Below are 23915 nucleotides of genomic sequence, written 5' to 3'. Positions count from 1 at the left end.
TCAGTGTTTGCATTTTAATACATCTGCAAAAGTTATCACAAATCTGGTTTCAGCTCTGTAATCAAGCATGAATTAAACGTATATGCACTTCTGAATAAACAAAATGGTCAAGAATGAATGCGAATGGGTACTTTCTGAATGCACTGTAAATATATATATATATATTATTTCCTCAAGCCACAATATTTAAACTCCACATCAGAATCAAATTGATGAGCTCTTCATGCACAGCTTTTCTTATCGTCTCACAGACAGATGAAGACAGACAGCAATATAGATTTACAACACCTATAAACCAGTCATTGACAGATCAGAAACATTGGGCATCAAATAAAAAATGTGTTCAAACCATGTTAAAATAAATACTTGTATGAGGCCATCGTGCTTTTAAAACAATAACAAGTTGTTTTTTGGGACATAATTAATGAGGCCAAGAAGAAATGACTCTAAAACAGTAAAAAAAACACACATTATAAACATTATACACTATAAAAAATAACAAAACATCAGTAAATTAGTAGTTTTTCATATTTTGTGATTCATGTTTGGTTTATTTCTGCTTTTAAATTGCATTATGGGATCTTAATCTTTAGCTTTTAATCTTTAAACGTTGTAAAAAGTGACTTTTATTGTCATTTTAATAGTTTGCAGTGCTATATTATCTGGGTTAATGTTGTATATTAAGCTACAAACACCTTGTAACAACCTATATAATAATGTTAATGGTAGTTCGAACCTAAACAAACAAGGTGGCTAACCAATAGCATCAGGCTAACATAGTCTGGAAGAGTCTACCGATTTTAAACCCAAACAAATACAGCCTGGGTCAACATTTCTGTTTCAGAAACAGCATGTTAAATAAGTGCATGTCAATGCATCACATTTGGGACAAAACGAGACATCTTTCTTAAAAAAAAGACAAATTAAAATGTACAAATGTAACTTAAGTGCGCAGATCTGCGAATAAAAACATGTTAGGAACCTAAGTGCATCATGTTTATGGATATATTACATCTTGAAAACGACAATTGCAGCAGCGATAAAGATGCTTTAAAGACACCGATTGAAGATCTCCTATAGCATACGTGATTTTGGAAATCAAGCGAAGATCTACATTTGTATGCGCTTTAGAGCTGAAATAAATACAGCAAAGGAAAAGCCGGATATATTGAGCAGAAGCTGATTGTCGTGACGACAGGAGTGACAGTACGGATAAATTAAGAGCTGCAGGAAAAACACTAAATTCCCATTCATTTCAATGGCTGTACGGTCAGAGAGAGAGAAACAAATCTGAATGAAATCATACCTTTGTTGGATCATGTAATCAGCCGATACATTCAGTCACATCTCCTTATGAAAATGCTCATGCTTTTGATAATTATGAATATTAACGAGGGCGATTCAAAAAAAAATTGGGATTTTTCCATTGGAATCATCTCGAAGTGCTCAAGTGTTTCTCTTTCTTTAAATTAAAGTTTACAAAATAAGAAAGGCCTTTAATTTGAGGCAAATGTCCTGGAACTCAAAGTCCCATAATGCATCTCTCTCTGTAAACTACAACACAATATCAATCGGGTAGCGCTTCAGAAAGGCTTTCGCTGTCGCAGCTCCTCTTGAGGTAGAGCTTGTTGGTCGGTTCAGTATAATGCGATGTATTCGGGGGCGAGGGATGATGGGAATCGCATGAAACGATGGTCACACGGAGGGGGCTGTGATTTGGCTGTTGTAGTCTGCAGTCTCCATTTTGAGGATATATGGGATGATGCTGTCGATCGGTACGTTTCCGATGAGGCCGGTGAAGAACAGCTCCTCGGTTATGCTGGAACTCATCAAACGCAACGCCGGTAATCGCAGCAGGATTCGAGCCAACCTGTAGTATCAATCCGCAATTAATTTCATTTGCATAATTAAGCATCTTTACGGTAGATAAATATTCGTATCATACATATTAGTAAAAAAGCTAACTTGAAAAATGAGTTAAATGAGAAATATCATTATCACTCGACAACAATATCGCGTATCTTCTCAGCACCGTGCAGGCCAATATTTCACACTTCTTCTTAACCAGTGGCGTAGCGGACGGGCCCGCAGGGCACGCACCGTGGGGGGGCCCCGCGTCGTCGCGATTTTCAATAATTGAAAATCCGGCAACCGCAATAATCAAACTCTTTGGAACACCTGTTGTCGGAACCAAAGTTCACAGGTCTGTGTTCTCTGAACACCTCTCAAGCGGTGGACTACTTCATTCTGATTGCTTGCCGCCAATGTTGTCATCTTTGTCACTAGATTTAGCGACTTTTCAGACCCCCCTAGCAACAAATCTAGCGACTTTTTTGTGTGTTATTGGAGATTTTTTTTAGACTGTCTGTACCGCCCCTACTCTTCTCAACGAAATGCGTGTGATGCCGCCGGCCCCTCCCCCGCCTCACAGCACTGACAGGCGGCCCAGTCAGTCCTCTACAGCAGGGGTTCCCAAACTTTTCAGCCCGCGACCCCCAAAATAACAATGCCAGTGACTCGCGACCCCCAATATCCTCTGAGGTGGTTATAAATACAGAAACCTTGCATGCAATGACGCAGACACACCAATTAAATTTGTGTCAGTGCTTTAAATGTGCCAGAAAGTATAACCTGAAGTTATAAAATCAAAATGCATCTGACGCTATTGCTGCCTTTAATATAATGTAATTACCCCAGGGGTCGCAATCCAATAGAACTGTAACTATAAGCTACTATAGTAACTATATAGTATATAGTAACTATAAACGACTATTTTTATTTTCAGTATAGTTATGGACAAAATATGTTAATTCTTATGGTTTAATAAAAATAAATAGATTTTTGGAAATCACCAGACGACCCCCCTTCATTGCCCCGCGACCCCTCGGGGGGTCCCGACCCCCACTTTGAGAACCACTGCTCTACAGCAGCCTCTCCCACCTGCAGCCCGAGAGCAGATCACCCCTCTGCGTACCGATGACAAATGATTTAGCACAGGCAGTGTGAAGGTTTTTCCCTTGTACAGTCAAACCGATCTACTTCTACTTTATTTACACAATTTAATTGGACCGTTTATTCTTTTCTTGTTCACAATCACAGATATTTTAGTGACAGTTTCTGAACTTGTCTGAGTTTATTACATATGAGAGATTACTGCACATTCACTACACATCTATAATGACATACTGTATTCAAACAGCAATACATTAAGTTAAATAAACATGCTTAAATAAAGTGTAGTGCAATTATAAATACCCCTTTATTAACCATATGCTGTTAAACAAACAGAAACGGTAGAACGTGATGACGTCAGTGATATGCAAATTGACGTATGACGTATCCCCCCCCCACCCCCATCATCAGGGGGCCCCGTCAGCGATCCCTGCAGGGGGGCCTCCGCATTTTGCGCTACGCCACTGTTCTTATCTCAATAGTAGTGATTATATCAGAGCTATAAGATGCATTTCTCCATAGTCTGATATCAACATGGAGCTGACCTGTAGGTTTCATCCGGATAGGTCTTCTGCACATAGTCCTGGAGCTCCATCTGCGCTTTCTCCTGAAACTTTTCAATCTGGCTGCAGCTACTCAAACCTGGATGATCTGGAGAAGAAACGGAGCAGCTGTGAGTTCAGGACCCTTTTCACAAGACCATGCGTTATGATGCGTTTAACAATCCTCAGCATCTTAAATCCTTGATAGTTTTTAATATTAAGATTTATTTTTAAAATTCTAAAATATTTATATGTATTTATGTGTGTATTAGATCATCTCTGCATCAAACTACCAAAAACTGAATGAGCACTAGGGCAGGGCAGTGGTGCAGTAGGTAGTGCTGTCGCCTCACAGCAAGAAGGTCGCCTGTTCGAACCTCGGCTCAGTTGGCATTTCTGTGTGGAGTTTGCATGTTCTCCCTGCGTTCGCGTGGGTTTCCTCCGGATGCTCCGGTTTCTCCCACAGTCCAAACACATGCGGTACAGGGGAATTGGGTAGGCTAAATTGTCCGTAGTGTATGAGTGTGTGTGTGGATGTTTCCCATCTGGAAGGGCATCCGCTGCGTAAAAACTTGCTGGATAAGTTGGTGGTTCATTCTGCTGTGGCAAGCCAGGATTAATAAAGAGACTAAGCCGACAAGAAAATGAATGAATGAATAAGCACTTGTGTGAGGTGTGTGTAACGCCCCATTCACACTAGGGTTCAGCATCAATGCTTAACAGAAGGTGTGTCTGAAGTGATCGTCATAGCAGCATCAGCCAATGAAATTCAGTCAGCAATAAGTCACTGTCTAGCTGGTGTATTTGCATACAGCGATCTGATTGGCTGACGCTTCCGTCTCCACAATGCAGTTCGGCAACGCCTGACATCACCCATTCAAAGTGAATGGGAAGCGTTGACGCTGACGCCCAGTGTGTATGGGGTGTAATGCAGTGTGTAAGGGTGCAGGACTGTAAATCTAACATGATTCTCTCTTCTGGCTGCCGTTACTATTGTTTTCCTCTTTCTGAAAGTCTTGATCACACCATCCGGGAGTTTTTCTGTCATTATTTCAGCTAATAGGATTGTAAAATAATGATTTGCTGTACTCTTCCATTCACTGCGCTTTCAACTATGTCCACTACAGCGCTGAGAAAAGGGTGCAACAGAAGGAGTGTGTTAAGCTGATGTACCTGGACTGAAGAGCACGATGGCTTTTAGGTATGCGTATTCATAAGCGTCCGTCTGCAGCTTCGCCATGCTGTTGCAGAACTCCTGCAGCTTCCAGATGTGCTCCATCACGAGTTTGATGCGTTCACTTGATAGCTTGTCTACTGAGAGGAGATCAGCTGTTAGATTAGTACAGACTATAGGGACAAACGTTCAAATAACCCTGACTTTTCTCTGAAAAACGATGAATTTCACTGACCAATGCACGGAAAAACAAGGCGTTGTTGTGCTTTGCATAATATTAAATTAGTTTGAGTAGTTTTATTTAATAGTTACATTTTTCTGAATGTCATTTTTCATTCATTGATTAGCCATTACAAGAGCCCTTAGGTGTTTGAAAATGAATTAAAAAGGAAATGCACACAGTCTAACACTCAGAGTGGTCATTTTTTTAGACAAAGCTCTTGAAATAAAAACTAAAAAATAATAAATAAATAAATAAAGCAGCGCAGTGGCAGAGTGGGTAACACAATTGCCTCACAGTAAAAAGGTTGCTGGTTCGAGCCTCGGCTGGATCAGTGGGCGTTACTGTGTGGAGGAGTTTGCATGTTCTCTCCATGTTCGTTTGGGTTTCCTCCATGTGCTCCGGTTTTCCTCACAAGTCGAAAGGTGTGCGGTACAGGTGAATTGGGTAAAGCCTGGTTTATACTTCTGCATCAATTGACCGGCGTCACTCACGGTGCATGCAACGCGCGCAGCTGTGCATTTATCCTTCTGCACGCTGTCTCTGTTGCTCTGCATTAACACTTCCGAAGTGCTAGTGGGCAGTGAGGTGTTAATGTTCCTCTCTGTCGAGTTTCTTCGCTTCTGTTTTGCTTTTTCTGAACACCTCCTGGTTGTACAAGTGGCTCAAACTCGCTCATTTTGAGGCAGGAACCGGCGAACGTGCAACAACTTTAACTATGAGGTAAACACAAAAAACAAAACTTTCCATCCGGAGCTCCTTCACGGGACTCCACACTTGTAAACAATCGCTAGCGCCATTCGCGCGGCTCTCGGTCCCGCCCAGACTCGTCAGCGCTACCAAGCCGACCAATCACAGAGCTTACGCTACGCATCGTTGCGACGTGTAGTTACATTTTTTGAGAGGTGCATCTCAACGACGCCGACGGCCACGGCGAAGGGCAATGCGTCAGCGCCATAGCATACGCCGGCGTTTGACGCAGAAGTAAAAATCAGCCTTAAGCTTAATTGTCCGTAGTGTATGTGTGTGAATGTGTGTGCTGGAAGGGCATCCGCTGTGTAAAACATATGCTAGATAAGTTGGCGGTTCATTCTGCTGTGGCAACCCGAGATTTATAAAGGAACTAAGCCGAAAAGAAAATGAATGAATGAATTAATTAATTAAAAATCTCAAGAGCACACAGTCTTTATTGTGGTCATTTTTTAGACAAAGCTCTTAAAATGTAAAAAGGAAAATGTTACTATACATACGTGATTGTGTTACTAAATATATATATATATATATATATTCTATATGATACCAAATGTTACTTTGTACATCTGATGAACACTAACCATTTTATCCCATCATACAATACTGACATTAGCATAATGCACTGCGCAAACAGTTGAAGTGAAAATTATTCGCCCTCCTGTGAATTTTTTTATTCTTTTTCCCAATATTTCCCAAATGATGTTGAACAGATTCAGGAATTGTTCACAGTATTTCCTATAATATTTGTTCTTCTGGAGAAAGTCTGATTTGTTTTATTTCGGCTAGAATAAAAGCAGTTTTTAATTGTTTTAAACTCATTTTAAGGTTAATATTATTCGCCCCCTTAAGCAATATTAGTTTTGGATTGTCTCCAGAACAAACCACTGTTATACAATGACTTGCCTAATTACTCTAACTTTACCCTAATTACCCTAGTGAAGCCTTTACATGTCACTTTAAGCTGAATACTAGTGTCTTGAAGAATATCTAGTCTAATATTATGTGCTGTCATCATGGCAAAGATAAAATTATTAGAAATGAGTTAGTAAAACTATTATAATTAGAAACGTGTTGAACAAAATCTACTCTCTGTTAAATAGACATTTTGGGAAAAAAATATACAGGAGGGCGAAAAATTCTGACTTTCTCCCAGTATGTGGGGTTTAACTGTACTGTACCGTCCTGGATGCTGGACTGCAGATGATTGACGATGGCGGTGAGGATGGTGGACAGACTCATGATCTGAGCACACTGAGCCAGACCCAGAATAAACAGCTCATTCCAGCAGGCCCGAACCAGAGCGGTGTTACACTCCTGCCTACACACACATTTGCTTTTATGAATCGTGGGGACATTCCATTGGTTTCCATTACTTTTGACAAATGGGAACACACACACACATATATATACAAATGAACTGTATCGAAATACTGACATACACTGGAGGAAGCACACATCAGCACACAGAGAAACCCAATGACAGACATCTCACCCGAGAGCAAGGAATGCTGGGATAGATCTCGCCCAGTGCATGGAGAGGAAGAGGAGACGTGAAGCCGACTCACAGATATAATGTACATTCAGATACTCCGGCATCGGGCTGGGCATCGTCAGCTACACACACACACACAAATAATCAAACACACTTTCATATTCATATTCTTTACATGCAATATATTCGTTACAACTATTCCTTTATATGACCAACTTTCTTTGATCTACTGCTTGACCTCGCAAATAAAAAACCAAGTCACCAAACATGATCTCTGCTTAATTCTGTAATCAGATAATGACGACAGTACAGACATTACAAATATCATTTTTTTATACGCACCTTAAAGCTGACATGTGTGTCGGTGAGCAGCGGTCCCTCCACCTCTATGAGTGGCGAGATCTGATCTCTGCTGATCACCTGTATTGTAGCTCCGCCCACTCCGTCCACCTCAGACAGACTCTGGCTCTCCGTCAGCTCGCCGGGGTTCAGCGCTTTAGCCAGAGTGTCAAAGGCACTGCAGCCACACAAACACACACACACAGACGAGCAACAATACATTTACATTTAAAATTAACCCTTTGAAATTTAAGAATATTTTAAGGTTGAATAAAGCCATTAAAATTAAATAAATAAATGATAAATTAATTATGAATACACTTTTATATATATATATATATATATATATATATATATAAATCAATACATTTAAAATATTAAATAAATAAAATCACCATGAATGGGACTTTTGGTGTTGATAATAAATAATAAAAATGGAAATTGTTGAAGCAGAGAAAACACAAGCTTTTTTTCATTCAGAAATAATAATAGTAATAATAATAATAATACAACTACTACAAGGACTACTACTAATAACAATAATTATAATGCTATTACTACTACTACTACTAATAATAATAATAATAATGCTACGACGACAAAGACAACTTCTATTACTATTACAACTATGACTACTACTACTACGACAACTACGACTACTACTACTAATAATAATAATACTATGACAACTACTACTACGATGACGACTACTACTACTACTAATAATACCACTACTACTACGACTACTATTATTAAAAATACTACTACTACTACGACGACTACTACTACAACTAATAAGATGACTACTACTACAACTAATACGATGACTACTACTACTACTACTACTAATGATAATACTACTACGACACCTACTACTACTAATAATAATGACAATAATAATACTACGACTACTACGAGTACAACTACGATGACTACTACTACTACTAATAATAATAATAATACTACGACGACAAAGACAACTTCTATTACTATTACAACTATGACTACTACTACTATGACAACTACGACTACTACTACTACTTATAATAATAATACTATGACAACTACTACTACGATGACGACTACTACTACTACTAATAATACCACTACTACTACAACTACTATTATTAAAAATACTACTACTACTACGACGACTACTACTACAACTAATAAGATGACTACTACTACAACTAATACGATGACTACTACTACTACTACTAATGATAATACTACTACGACACCTACTACTACTAATAATAATGACAATAATAATACTACGACTACTACGAGTACAACTACGATGACTACTACTAATAATAATAATAATAATACTACGACGACAAAGACAACTTCTATTACTATTACAACTATGACTACTACTACTATGACAACTACGACTACTACTACTACTTATAATAATAATACTATGACAACTACTACTACGATGACGACTACTACTACTACTAATAATACCACTACTACTACTATTATTAAAAATACTACTACTACTACGACGACTACTACTACAACTAATAAGATGACTACTACTACAACTAATACGATGACTACTACTACTACTACTACTAATGATAATACTACTACGACACCTACTACTACTAATAATAATGACAATAATAATACTACGACTACTACGAGTACAACTACGATGACTACTACTAATAATAATAATAATAATACTACGACAACAAAGATAACTTCTATTACTATTACAACTATGACTACTACTACTACGACAACTACGACTACTACTACTAATAATAATAATACTATGACAACTAATACTACGACGACGACTACTACTACTAATAATAATACCACTACTACTACGACTACTATTATTAAAAATACTACTACTACTACGACGACTACTACTACAACTAATAAGATGACTACTACTACAACTAATACGATGACTACTACTACTAATGATAATACTACAACGACACCTACTACTACTAATAATAATGACAATAATAATACTACGACTACTACGAGTACAACTACGATGACTACTACTACTACTACTAATAATATTAATACTACGACTACTACTATGATGACTACTACTACTTATAATAATAATAATAATAATAATAATACGATGACTACTACTACTAATAATAATAATACTATTACTACAACTACTAATACTACTACTAATAATAATACTACAATTACTTCTATGACTACTACTAAGATAACTACTACCTCTTCTAATAATAATAATAATAATAATAATACGACCACTACGACAACAACTACTACTACTACGATGACTACTACTACTACTACTACGACTATGACTACTACTACGAAGACTACTACTACTACTACTACTACTAATAATAATACTACGACCACTATTATGACTGTGACTACAATAATGAATACTCCTACTACTACTAATAATACTACTACAACAACTACTACTACTACTATGACCACTACTTTGATGACTACTACTACTACTATGACTACGACAACTACTACTACTAATACTACTACTACTACTACTAATAATAATAATAATAATAATAATAATGCTACTATAATTACTAATAATAATAATAATAATAATAATACTGCTACTACTATTACTAAACTGTAAAAATGCAGAGCTCCACACAATTAATTAATGTTTCCCAAAATTAAAATCAGTTGAGTTAATTGGTTATGACAAATTTAAGTTGATTGAACAACACCATTCTCTAAAATACATGCATTTTAGCGTTTTTCCTTAAAACAAGCAAAATAATCTGCCAATGCGAAGAGAAAAGTAATCTTGTTTTTCCTTTTGACATAAGATTATTTCTCTTCCCCCATTAACAGATTATTTAGCTTGTTTTAAGGTAAAACTCACTTCATTTTGACTCATTATTTCTGTAAACAACACAATATTTTGTACTTGTCTAGAAAATACTTCTTGATTTAAGACTTTTTAGATATTTGGACAAGAAACAAGACAAAAACTCTAAGTGAGAAAAGCTTAGACACCCTGCTCAGGCAGACTGCATGCGTTTCCGCTGGATGAAATTAATTAATTAACTCAGCCAAAACTAATGTTCTGAAGTCAAAAACACAGACGGTGATGGGAATAGTGATGCACAGAGTACACAGATGTTGTCTGTATAATTAACACACCGTGTGATTTCACTGGGCGACTCCTCCAGCTGCCCGTCTGTTGCTTCTCCATTACTGAGCGAATCGTTCAGGTTTGCTAATGATGTGACCACATTAGCGAGTGTCCCCAGATCACCCTGCCCCGACTCCGTCTGAGGAAACAAACATCTGCTTTAAGATTTTAGAATATGATAAGAGAAAAAATCTACAGCTCTTCTATTAGGAGCTCTGCAAATCCTCACAACACAAGCACATAGAAATGATGCCCAAGATTCTTACAAACGTTTCTTGCACAACACAAAACAAATAATAATAGACTAACATACTGTGTCATGTAGATGTGTTTACCTTGTCTGTTGCTAACAGTAATGTGCCATCAGCCTGTATTAAGGGTTGCTGGATATTGACGAGCATCCCAGAATCCAACAGCTTGGACCTGCAGAGAATTAAAACAGAGAAAAAACATCATCAAACCTGTATTATTTTGCAAACAATCAAAAAACAAAATGACTCAAATATATCCGGCAGATTTGACAGTTTTATTCCCATCAATATTACAGCATTATTACATACAATATTTACACATTTATTCTTATCTATATTCTCAACACATAAAGCACATTTTTACTGTTTATTCCACTTTAGTTTATGATTACATACAGAAATGTGTACTGTTTTATTAATGTCTATAATCTGATTACCTAAAGCAAATTTTACAGTTTTACACCAGTCTACATTTTCCAACTACATATGCCAAACTTTACATATCCATCCATCCATCCATCTATCTATCCATCCATCTATCTGCCTGTCTGTCTGTCTGTCTATTGGTCTGTCTACCTATCTATCTATCTATCCATCCATCCATCCATCCGTCTGTCCGTCCGCCTGGCCGGCCAACCATCATCCATCTATCCATCCATCCATCCATCCATCCATCCATCCATCCATCCATCCATCCATCCATCTACCTGTCTGTCTGTCTGTCAATCCATCCATCCATCCATCCATCCATCCATCCATCCATCCATCCACCTGTCTGTCTGTCTATCCATCCATCTATCCATCCATCCATTCGTCCATCCGTTCATCCATCCATCCATCCATCCATCCATCCATCCATCCATCCATCCATCCATCCATCCATCTATCTGCCTGTCTGTCTATCTATCGATCCATCCATCCATCCGTCTGTCCGTCCGTCCGCCCATCCATCATCCATCTATCCATCCATCCATCCATCCATCCATCTATCTACCTGTCTGTCTGTCTATCCATCCATCCATCCATCCATCCATCCATCCATCCATCCATCCATCCATCCATCCATCCATCCCTCGGTCCGTCCGCCCATCCATCCATCCATCCATCCATCTAACTATCTGTCTATCTATCCATCTATCTGCCTGTCTGTCTGTCTATCTATCTATCTATCTATACATCCATCCGTCTGTCCGTCCATCCACCCATCCATCATCCATCTATGCATCCATCCATCCATCTATCTACCTGTCTGTCTGTCTGTTTGTCTGTCTATCCATCCATCCATCTATGTCCATCCATCCTTCCATCCATCCATACACCCACCCACACACCCATCCATCCATCCATCCATCCACCTGTCTGTCTGCCTGTCTATCCATCCACCAAACCACCCATCTGTCCATCCATTCATCCATCCATCCGTCTTTTTGTGTATGTGTGTGTGTGTGTGTGTGTGTGTCTCACCGTGAGCTATCTTTCTCAGAGATGAAGGTGGGTGTTGCGATAAGCGGACTGCGCAGGTCTTTCCTGATGTAGATTTTCTCTGTAGACGCTGCACAGTTCGCAGGTTTTTCTCGAGGAAGATCGATGGGTTTCCGCTCACTTTGTACAGCTACGAGAGTTATAAAACGAACAAAATGCTGTTAGAAAACTTGTTTAGAGCGCCATCTGCTGTTCAAAACTACCCTAGACAGTGCTTCCCATAGATTTGAATATACTTGCGGTGATAGCTGAATTAACACACAATGGGGCCCGCCCAAGTAAAGTCTACATGTGGGAAGCACTGCTAGATTTTTGCTGACTAATCTTATTTTGACACATATTTTGGAAAAATACTTTTCATTTACTACCCTTTTACTATGTTGGTGGCTGTTTTGGCCCCATTGACTTCCATTATAATCACATTTTTGATTGCAATGCCATGACACCATAACTGGTGATAACATATATGATAACATAACACCATTTCTGGTGGTTTTCATTTACGGGAAGCGGTACAACTAGTTATTTTACTGATGATCATCAGTTGCAGTGCAAAAAAAGCATAGTTTCTGGCTTTTATTTGAAGTATAGGGTGTGTGTACGCGTGTGTGTGTGAGGGTGTGAGAGAAACCTTTGCCCACTTACCTTGAAATGTCTGAGAAAATCAAAATAAGCACCTCAGCTCTCAGAACTACATGGAGTAAACAAAAACATAGTAAATGTATTTCTGCACACACACTATAATCTCCTGTTATACTCCATATACAAGCCAGAAACGCTTTAGCACAGGCCTATCTCAAGGGTTAATGCTGTCAACTGATGTTCAACAGGAAAAATAACAGTGTCCCTTCTTCCAACAGGGAAAAACAAGAACAACCAAGAATGCATGATTATATGCTGACATGGCTTTGCAATAAATAAATGTGATTATTATGGAAGTCAATGGGGCAAATATAGCCAAGAACATCAATGAGGGAGAAAAGTTTTTAATCTGATGCTGCACAAAATGCATCAGAGCCAGTGTTATATCTAATATTATATCTATTTATACATAAATCCAATATATCCAGTCCAAAAATAACTTTTTATATTAAATATAGGTCATTTTTGTGCAACACTATTCAGCTTAAAGTGACATTTAAAGGCTTAACTAGGTTAATTAGGTTCATTAGGCAAGTCATTGTATAACAGTGGTTTGTTCTGGAGACAATCCAACACTAATATTGCTTAATGGGGCTAATAATATTAACCTTAAAATGGCTTTAAAACAAATAAAAAACTACTTTTATTCTAGCCGAAATAAAACAACTAAGACTTTCTCCAGAAGAACAAATATTATAGGAAATACTGTGAAAAATTCCTGAATCTGTTCAATAAAAAACACAGGAGGGTGAATAATTCTGTATATATATTGCAGTGCAAAACTTCAAAACGGATGCAGAATAATTTCTCGATTGCATTCATCGCCCCCCAGCCCTGCTGTTTCTGCGTCACTCACACTCCATCTTCATGCCCATCTCCAGGCACTTGCGGAGCCGGCAGAACTGGCAGCGGTTGCGGTGGTGTTTGTTGATCACACAGTCCTGGTTACTCCTGCAGCTGTAGGTCAGACTCTTGCGCACGCTCCGCTTGAAGAAACCCTTACAGCCCTCACAGCTCACAGCTCCATAATGCCTCCCTACAAACACACACACACACACACACACAGAGAGATGAGACCAGTGAATGAATGAAGTTCAGTTTAATACTTCTATTTAAAAGGGGTCATATGACATTGCTAAAGAAAACAAGAACATTATTTCGTCTGTTTGATGTAATGCAATTTTAATGCAGTTCAAAAACTACTATTTTCCCACAGAGACCTGATTCTTTCACATATGAGTGGTTCAGCCTTATTGACTGGACACTTCTGGTCTCACTTACTGCCAGTGCTTAATTTGTGAATTGTCAAGTCCCGGAACAGATAAGGGTAAAAAAAATGGTAAAAATACAACTTGTTATGCTGCAAAGTGTTCTTTTTTATTATTGCATCATTTTCATTTTTATATAAAGCAAAAATATAGTATTATACAATCAGCGGCCACTTTATTAGGTACACCTTACTAGTACGAGGATGGACCCCGTTTTGCCTTTAGAACTGCCTTAATCCTTCATGGCACAGATTCAACAAGCATACTGGAAATATTCCTCAGAGATTTTGCTCCATATTGACATGATGGCATCACACAGTGCTTATTTGCCTTTCTATCAGCTGGAATCAGTCTGGCCATTCTACTCTGACCTCTGGCCTCATCAACAAGGCATTTGCGCCGACAGAATTGCCGCTCACTGGATATTTCCTCTTTGTCTGAGCATTCTCTGAAAATCCTAGAGATGGTTGTGCGTGAAAATCCCAGTAGATCAGCAGTTTCTGAAATACTCAGCCTGTCTGGAAGCAACAACCATGCCACGTTCAAAGTCACTTAAATCCCCTTTCTTCCCCATTCTGATGCTCACTCTGAACTGCAGCAGATCATCTTGATCATGTCTACATGCCTAAATTCATTGAGTTGCTGCCATGTGATCGGCTGATTAGAAATTTGCGTTAACGAGCAGTCGAACAGGTGTACCTAATAAAGTGGCCGGTGAGTATAAATAAAGTGATCATACCAAATACAATATGCAGGAGATATCAATAATATATTTGTATTTGGTGTGATCACTTTACTATATTTCTCATGTACAGGCCAGAAAAAGTGTGTGCTTCACTCTTAAATAAACATACATTACACTGAATGACAATGGAGCATTATTTCACCCATATTTCAACACATTTGCATTTAATATGCTTTCTTCCATGTATAAAAAGAAAATCACATTTGTAAGACTGAATGCGTTTGTACCTGAGGCTTTATCTCCACACACCACACAGTATTCAATTGGCTGAACTCGGCTGAGGTCTGTGCCTTTACCCAGAAGCCTCTCCACGGACACGGCATCAGTCACAAACTACAGCAGAAGGCAGAAGCATTTCTTATTCAGCATTAATACAGCACAGCTATATAAAGATGATGATGATGATGATGATGATGATGATGATGGTCTAGTAGTTCACAGGTGAACAAGAAACTCTGACCGATATAATAAGTAAGAGATAACGTACATCCCAGAATTGTACATGTGTGTGTGTGTGTGTGTGTGTGTTCTTCATACCTGTATTCTGCCGGGTACCAGGCTGTCGGCAGTGGCGAAGATGAGCTGTTTGGCGCTGGAGCTCTCTGGGGACGCCAGCAGGACTTTACCCGCTGGAGAGCCATCAGGAGAGGCCAGGAGGAACTGCTGCTTGGGCACAGAGGAGTCCAGAGCCGTCACTATCTGGATCTTCTGCCCCGTCTGCTGCTCTGTGACGATCTGAAGAGGAGGATCATGTGTGAACCAGACAGCGCTGATGAGGAGTGTGTGTTTGGTTTTGTGTGAATGTGAGAATCTCTGTGTCTGAATATATGTGTTTGTATGCGTGCATGTGTGTGTATGTGTGTGAGTGTGTAATTGTGTTCATGGCATGTGTGTTTGGTTTTGTGTATGTGTGTGTGTGTGTGTGTATGTATATTGTATATGTATATATATATATTTTGTGTGCATGTTTGTGTGTCTGGGTGCAAATATGTTTGGTTGTGTGTGCGTGTGTGTGTGTGTGTGGTAGTGTGCACATGTGTTTGTGTGTCTGTGTGTATATATGTTTGTGGTTGTGGGTGTGTACTTGTGTGCATGTGTATGTATATGTGTGAGTGTGGTTGTGTGCACATGTGTTTGTGTGTCTGGGTGTAAATATGTTTAGTTGTGTGCGCGTGTGTGTGTTTGTGTGTTTGTATATGCGCATGCATGTTTGTGTGTATATATATATATGTGTGTGTGTGTGTGTGTGTGTGTGTGTGTGTGTGTGTGTGTGTGTGTGTGTGTGTGTGTGTGTGTGTGCACATATGTGTGTCTGTGTGTATATATGTTTGTGGTTGTGGGTGTGTGCTTGTGTGTGTGTGTATAGATATGTGTGTGGTTGTGTACACATGTGTTTGTGTGTCTAGGTGTATACATGTTTGTTTGTGTGTGCATATGTGTGAATGTTTGTGTGTCTGTATAAGTGCGTGCATGTTCGTGTGTGTATGTGTGTGTGTGTGTGTATATCTGTGTGTGGTTGTGTGCATGTGTTTGTGTATCTCTGCATAAGTGCATGCATGTTTGTGTGTGTGTGTGTGTGTGTGTGTGTATGTGTGACCGCATGTGTTTGTGTGTCTGGGTGTATATATGTATGGTTGTGTGTGCGTGTGTGTGTGTGTTGGTGTGTCTGTATAATTGCATGCATGTTTTTGTGTATGTATATATGTGTGTGCATGTGTGTGGTTGTGTGCATGTGTGTGTGTCTGGGTGTATATATATGTTTGGTTTTGTGTGCGTGTTTGTGTGTCTGCATAAATGCATGCATGTTTGTGTGTGTGTGTGTGTGCGCATGTGTTTGTGTGTCTGGGTGTATATATGTTTGGTTGTGTGTGCATGTGTGTGTTGGTGTTTGTGTGTCTGTATAAGACTGCATGCATGTTTGTGTGTGTGGTAGTGTGCACATGTGTTTGTGTGTCTGTGTGTATATATGTTTGTGGTTGCGTGTGTGTGCTTGTACTTGTGTGTGTGTATAGATATGTGTGTGGTTGTGTACACATGTGTTTGTGTGTCTAGGTATATATATGTTTGTTTGTGTGTGTGTGTGTGTGTGTGTGTGTGTGTGTGTATGCATGTGCACATGTGTGTGGACCTGTATTCTCTGTGGGCTGGTGACCGAGGGCTCGGTGGAGATGATCTGAATGCGCTGAGGAGAGCCGCTCATCACTGAACTGCCTGACGGAGACAACTGAACCTGCAACACACACACACATACACACACACACACACACACACACACACACCTGAGGGTCACAGCCAGTGCGTTTCCATAGCAACTCAGTGAGGTGACCAAAACCTTTACTACAATCCTGTTTATTTATCCCCACAGTAAGAACACACAGCATGACCTCGAATAAGCCTGATCTTACAAATAAAATTAAAGGTAGACTTAATATTTTGGCTGATTAGGAGTCTTCTGACTACAACCAGTGTTTCCAGCACATAGATGGATCCGTTTACTGCAACCGACTGCATAGAGGACACACCGCTACTGCTGCGTCTGAATGAACCCTTAATGTCTCGCATCACCACTGACCTCTGAAAGCTGCTCAGTGGTCAATATCTGCTGAGCCAGCAGCTCCACATTGGTTGTCATGGTAATGTGAAGTCATTACAAGCATCTGATTGGCCGAGCTCTGCATCTGAAAATGATACCTCCTCCTAGAAGACAAAAGAAGCAGCGCAACGCATTATAATCTGAAGGCCACGCCCACTGCGTAACAATAACAATAATAATCATTTCAGGCGAGGCTGTGGCGCAGTAGGTAGTGCTGTCGCCTCACAGCAAGAAGGTCGCTGGTTCGAACCTCGGCTCAGTTGGCGTTTCTGTGTGGAGTTTGCATGTTCTCCATGCCTTCGCGTGGGTTTCCTCCGGGTGCTCCGGTTTCCCCCACAGTCCAAACACATGCGGTACAGGTGAATTGGGTAGGCTAAATTGTCCATAGTGTATGAGTGTGTGTGTGAATGTGTGTGTGGATGTTTCCCAGAGATGGGAGAGGGCGTCCGCTGCGTAAAAACTTGCTGGATAAGTTGGCGGTTCATTCCGCTGTGGCGACCCCGGATTAATAAAGGGACTAAGCCCACAAGAAAATGAATGAATGAATAATAATTCAATAACACTTACAAACATAATTATGATCATTTCGAGAACAATAACAAACATAGTGGGCCTGTTTCAGTAAGGAGGTTTAACCAACTCAGGGTTTAAACTTGAACTCTGAGTTGACTTACCGGGAGATTAACAGGTTAAGAGTCTGGGTGTCATCCTTGATAGCACCCTATCCTTTGATTCTCACATCAACAACATCACCCGTTCTGCTTACTTCCACCTACGCAACATTAACCGTCTCCGCTCTTCTCTTACCCCTCACGCCACTGCTGTTCTCCTTCATAGCCTTGTCACATCTCGTTTAGATTACTGCAACTCTCTTCTCTTTGGTCTCACTCATAAATCCCTCCGTAAGCTTCAGTTGGTCCAGAACTCAGCTGCCCGTATCATCACCAGAACCCCTTCTTCTCATCACATCACCCCTGTCCTGCAACAGCTTCACTGGTTACCTGTTTATTTTCCAATTGACTTTAAAATCTTAATATAAACATTCAAAGCCATCCACAATCTCGCCCCTCCATATTTGTCTGCCCTCATCCACATTTCTGTTCCTTCTCGCACCCTGCGATCTTCTTCCTCCTTCCACTTGTCTGTTCCCTCTACTCGCCTTTCAACTATGGGCAACAGAGCATTCAGCCGCTCTGCTCCGTGGCTTTGGAACTCACTACCACCTGCCATCAGAAACACTGACTCCCTCACACTGCTCAAATCAAAACTCAAAACCCACTTATTTAAGATGGCTTTTAATACTTAATTTTATTTGCACTATTGCTGTGTATATTTTATTATTTCTCTTGTTGTTTTATTATTCTTGTTGATTGTACGGTGTCCTTGAGTTGCTAGAAAGGCGCCTTTAAATAAAATTTATTATTATTATTAAAAACTCAGAGTTTTGGGTTTCAGAATAGCTGATCTGAGTTGGGTCAACCGACGTTGAGTAGACCAACTCAGACTTAAGCACGCACACCGTGACTATAAAAAGACATTATCAATGGAGCGCAGATATTACAAGTCACTAGGGCAACATCTGAAAATAGAGATCAGCATTTCTTTCTCCAGCTGAACTTGATGTGCTCGTGCAAAATTACAGCAAATATGAGCAGAAATTTAAAAAAGCAACAGCACTGCATCAGTGAAATAGAGACAGCTAGTGTGGGAAAGCAGCTCAAGTTAATGCGTATCTTTACATTAAAAGTATTTAAATAATTCGGTATAATAAAAAAGTAACAATGTGTGATGTTTAATGACTTTTTTACGTGATAAAGTGGGGATTTGGCTGTAGTTTAAGTTATTTCAGATGTAATTGCATTAAATCCCATAAAATAGGCGTCTGTATATTTTCTGCAACAAATATGACAAAACAAAAATGCATATAACCTTTAGCTTAATGTTAATGTTTAACGTACTTACTTGTAAGTTCACCAGTTCAAGATAACATTTCAAAAGTTATACGCATCTTGGTGTTTCCATCCACCATAACCGTATACAAAATGCGCATAAAAATAGGTGGTTGGAAACGTAAGACTAAGGCGAAAAATACAGCTTCTTCGTTAAAAAAGGGGAGGAGACCAACAGAAACTTTAGAGAATAAACATAAAAATAAAAAGAGTTTAGAGGATAAACCTGCTCCTGACCAGGTTAGGTTCACAGAGTAAGTTACCACAGTAACTGACTCTGAGTTAAAGTGGCGTCTCTTTTTAAAACAGGCTTGACTTGCCCTGCTTTCATCAGTTTGACAAACCTGCCATTTTTAAAACGGAAAACCCTGAGTTTCTTTTATTTCAGGGTTAACATACTCTGAGTTTTCACTGAACCCTCTTTCTGAAATGGGACCAATAATGATCATTTCGGGGCAACGCGGTGGCACATTGGGTTGCATGTTCGCCTCACAGCAAGAAGGTCGCTGGTTCGAGCCTCGGCTGGCTCAGTTGGCGTTTCTGTGTGGAGTTTGCATGTTTTCCCTGCATTCGCTTGGGTTTCCTCCGGGTGCTCCGTTTTTTTCCCCCACAGTCCAAACACATGCGGTACAGGTGAATTGGGTAGGCTAAATTGTCCATAGTGTATGTGTGTGAAGGAGTGTGCTGAAAGGAAATCCGCTGCGTAAAACATATGCTGGATAAGTTGGAGGTTCATTCTACTGTGGCGACCCCTGATTAATAAAGGGACTAAGCCAAAAAGATGGTGAAAGAAGGTGATTTGGGTAGGCTAAATTGTCCGTTGTGTATGTGTGTGAATGAGTGTGTGTGGATGTTTCCCAGTGATTGGTTGCAACTGGAAGGGTTTAATTTCGATAACAATAATAATAATAATAATTGTTATTATTATACAATTATAAAGGGTTCGGGACTAAGCCGAAAATGAATGAATGAATGAATGAACTTGAGTTTAAAGGGGAATTCCGGTAAATTTAACTGAATTCACCCGAGTATTTTGATATTTTCGGAAAATAAAAATATCAATATTAAAATCTGGTGTTATTATTGTATAGTTTAATGGTTTTTGTATGTGTGGTTTATTATTATATGGTTGTTATTTTTGATCGCTGATAGGTTAAAGTGAAGGATAATGAAATGTCCTTCCGCCTCAAAGCGGAACTATGCAGGAAACACCGATCAAAACACGGAACAAAATGGAGACTTTGGCATAAGGCCAGCAAACAGACAGACAGACGAAACCTTCGTTAAACGTTAGTAAATATAACTAAAATCGAAAACATTCCTGATCCCCAAACACATTATTATTGATATAAATTCAGTCGTCTGCTTTAAAAATACACTAATAATAGATCAATGTCGGGAAGAAATCCTCCCACTGAAGGACCCGCGGTGGCAAAGGTAAAAGGGTCGAGTTCATATGTTAGCTCTCATGCTAACCAGCTAATGTTAACGTAAACATGCACGCCGATTGATAAAGTCACTCCAAAAGCGGTGATTGAATCAAATTTAATCGCATTATTTGTCTGAAATACAGTGTAATGCATCAGGCATTGTTAACAATAATGCAATCGGACAGTTTTATATTGTTAAATAAACACACATATCCACTGTTGACAGCAGCGCTGAGTTTTGACAACAGCTCAGGCCTGTTTTTAGCTCTCCACAGCACAAATCCTGCACAAAGCGATGATTTTTCACGCGGCCGTTTTGACCAACCATTGTGCGACATGCAGAATTAAAAAGCCGCTCACCTGTCAAACGCACGGCCGCGGGGTTTTCGCTCTCGGGTTTATTGCACATTATTTGTTATTGTTTTACTCCAGTGAAAGGTCATAGTTCGTGACCCCGTTTGCCAGCGTGCGAGAGTTTTTCTTCCTCTCGGGCGCGTTCGCGGTTGCGCGGGCACGAGCGTCTGGAGCGAGCCGTCGCTGACGTCATCGTGTCTGTCTGTCTCCAGCACGAGCGCGCGGATTGGCCAAAAGCAAAGACTTATAATATTCTTCAGAAATGTAGGATGTTTAATAGCTGAATGTTTTGTGTGTACACTCTGGCATTTGTTTCTGTATATTACTGTATATTGTTATTTAGTTTCTGACTTCATTTACTCTCCATCCACCTGTTTCAAACATGTTTGAGTTGATTTCTTCTTCTGTTGAACACAAAAGAAGATATTTTGAAGTATGTTTGAAATGGAATGTAAGAGTTTTAATGACTGAATGTTTTTTATGCACACTCTGGGATCCGTTTTTGTGTGTTACTGTATAATTCTGTATTTTTTGTTAATAGTAATAAAGAAATAATTAATACACTTTCAGGTGTCAGCGGGGAAAAAAGAGTGCTCAGATTCTCGGATTGGCAGCAGTGTTGCCAGATACACACTTGAGTGTTTCCAGCTGAAAACTGTTCAAAACCCAGACAAATTATTTGATTAGTTGTTTTTCTTTTCAATCAAAATAACAGGGTCATGTCTAGAGCATTTTCACACACACATGTATATATATATATATATATATATATATATATATATATATATATATATATATATATATAAATATATATATATATATATATATAAATATATATATATATATATATATATATATGTGTGTGTGTGTGTGTGTGTGTGTGTGTGTGTGTGTGTGTGTGTGTGTGTGTGTGTGTGTATGTGTATATACACAGTACTCAACATATATAAGTACTCGTACACCCCTCACAAATGTCTCGTTTAAATTCATATTTTAAAATATTAGTCTTTGGTGGCTAAAATATTATTTTAATAAATATATACATTAAATAAATCTGTTTTGCACCTAAATGCATGAACTATTTTTACTGAGAAATTGATAAAAATGTTTTTGCACTGATTTATAATGACCACTGTACATATCATATATATATATATATATATATATATATATATATATATATATATATATATATATATATATATATATATATATATATATATATATATATATAATATATAGTTGAAGTCAGGATTATTAGCAGAGCAAGGAAATTTTCACAGTATGTCTGATAATATTTTTTCTTCTGGAGAAAGTCTTATTTGTTTTATTTCGGCTAGAATGAAAGCAGTTTTTATTTTTAAACAACTTTAAGGACAATGTTATTTGCCCCTTAAAGCTACATTTTTTGGGTAACCTGCCTAGTTACCCTAATTAACCTAGTTAAGCCTTTAAATGTCACTCTAAGCTGTATAGAAGTGTCTTTAAAGTATCTAGAAAAATATTATTTTCTGTCATCATGGCAAAGATAAATTAATCCAGTTATTAGAAATGAGTTATTAAAACTATTATGATTAGAAATGTGTTGACAAAATCTGCTCTCCATTAAAAAGAAACTGGGGAAAAAATAAACAGGGGGCAAATAATTCTGAAAAAATATGTCACCCATATTATGTCATTTTCACAAAAGTTTTTTGGAACAGACATTTTTCTTCTGCAAATTCATTTTGGTGCCCGATTATTTGAATTTATTTTTTACTACAAAAGAGCTTACATTTCCCGTATTTGAAAATGCCATCTTGCTTTATTAATATAAAGAATTATATTCAAACATCGACAACAAGCCCTGAACTCTCACTAAATCTGATTAAGAATTGTTCAATATATAAATAGATTTTACCTTAATTCCTTCATCCTCATTTCCTTGCATTTTGGGGAAGCTAGAATGAGAAAAGGGGAAGCAAAAAAATGACCCATTCCTGCATGCATGTGCAGCTTTTACACTTGAATATTTGCCTAAAGGCTTCCTTTTAGACCCCAAGTGTATGTAGAACTTTTGATGAAACAATGAGATACATCTACAGTGTATTTATTTACACATTTTTCTTCATTTTATACTTCGCAATTTTGAAAATGCTCAATCTACAATGTTCAATTTATTTTTAAAGCACGTTAATTCAACAAAATCTGACCACATGATGTAGAGAAACAATACTGAATAAACATAAAACCCCCTTTGTGATCGTAGTACACAAGTGTTTTTTGTTTATTTATGTTTGTGGATTGCATCATGGGATGTTGATCTCTGCTCTGTCCACTTCTGATGTTAAGAATTCAACTCTGCAGTTTCACAAAGTGACTTTTATTGATATTTTAGTAATTTGAAATAATAATATCAAGGATAAGAAATAATATCTGGAGAAATGAGTGTGTGAAATAACAGTAAATGTGCTGCAGTTTATTACAAGGTGTTTGTAGCGTAATTTACAACACCAACACAGACAATATAGCACTGTACACTATTACAAATTAAAAACAAATCTAAATATAAAATATATACCTGCTGTGCATACAC

At 38.5% G+C, this 23915-nt stretch overlaps 1 protein-coding gene across 7 annotated transcripts; it reads right to left on the bottom strand.

The window, feature by feature from the left end:
* On the bottom strand, window positions 1–21502 carry nr2c2 (nuclear receptor subfamily 2, group C, member 2). Of its 7 annotated transcripts, none has more exons than XM_073909741.1 (15): window positions 21347–21440; window positions 17475–17711; window positions 17143–17293; window positions 15552–15749; window positions 15242–15347; window positions 13858–14037; window positions 12342–12489; window positions 10962–11049; window positions 10635–10765; window positions 7476–7650; window positions 7134–7255; window positions 6820–6959; window positions 4668–4808; window positions 3498–3603; window positions 1–1870 (listed from the first exon to the last, which is right to left on the bottom strand). In XM_073909741.1, the coding sequence occupies exons 2-15, from the start codon at window positions 17492–17494 to the stop codon at window positions 1696–1698; spliced, it is 1881 nt and encodes a 626-aa protein (XP_073765842.1). In that variant the 5' UTR covers window positions 17495–17711; window positions 21347–21440; the 3' UTR covers window positions 1–1695. The 7 variants fall into 7 exon arrangements, with proteins under 7 accessions (XP_073765842.1, XP_005167412.1, XP_068079106.1 ...); XM_005167355.6 differs by having other exon boundaries at window positions 4668–4805; window positions 17143–17244; window positions 17587–17711; NM_001123294.1 differs by having other exon boundaries at window positions 1695–1870; window positions 17143–17244; window positions 17587–17711; window positions 21347–21502.
* Between the last annotated feature and the right edge of the window lie 2413 nt (window positions 21503–23915).

Source organism: Danio rerio, chromosome 8 (assembly GCF_049306965.1).
Source record: "Danio rerio strain Tuebingen ecotype United States chromosome 8, GRCz12tu, whole genome shotgun sequence".
Classification (NCBI taxonomy): Eukaryota; Metazoa; Chordata; class Actinopteri; order Cypriniformes; family Danionidae; genus Danio; species Danio rerio.
The sequence above is the reverse complement of the archived record's forward strand: the minus strand, read 5'-3'. Positions and strand labels throughout refer to the sequence as shown.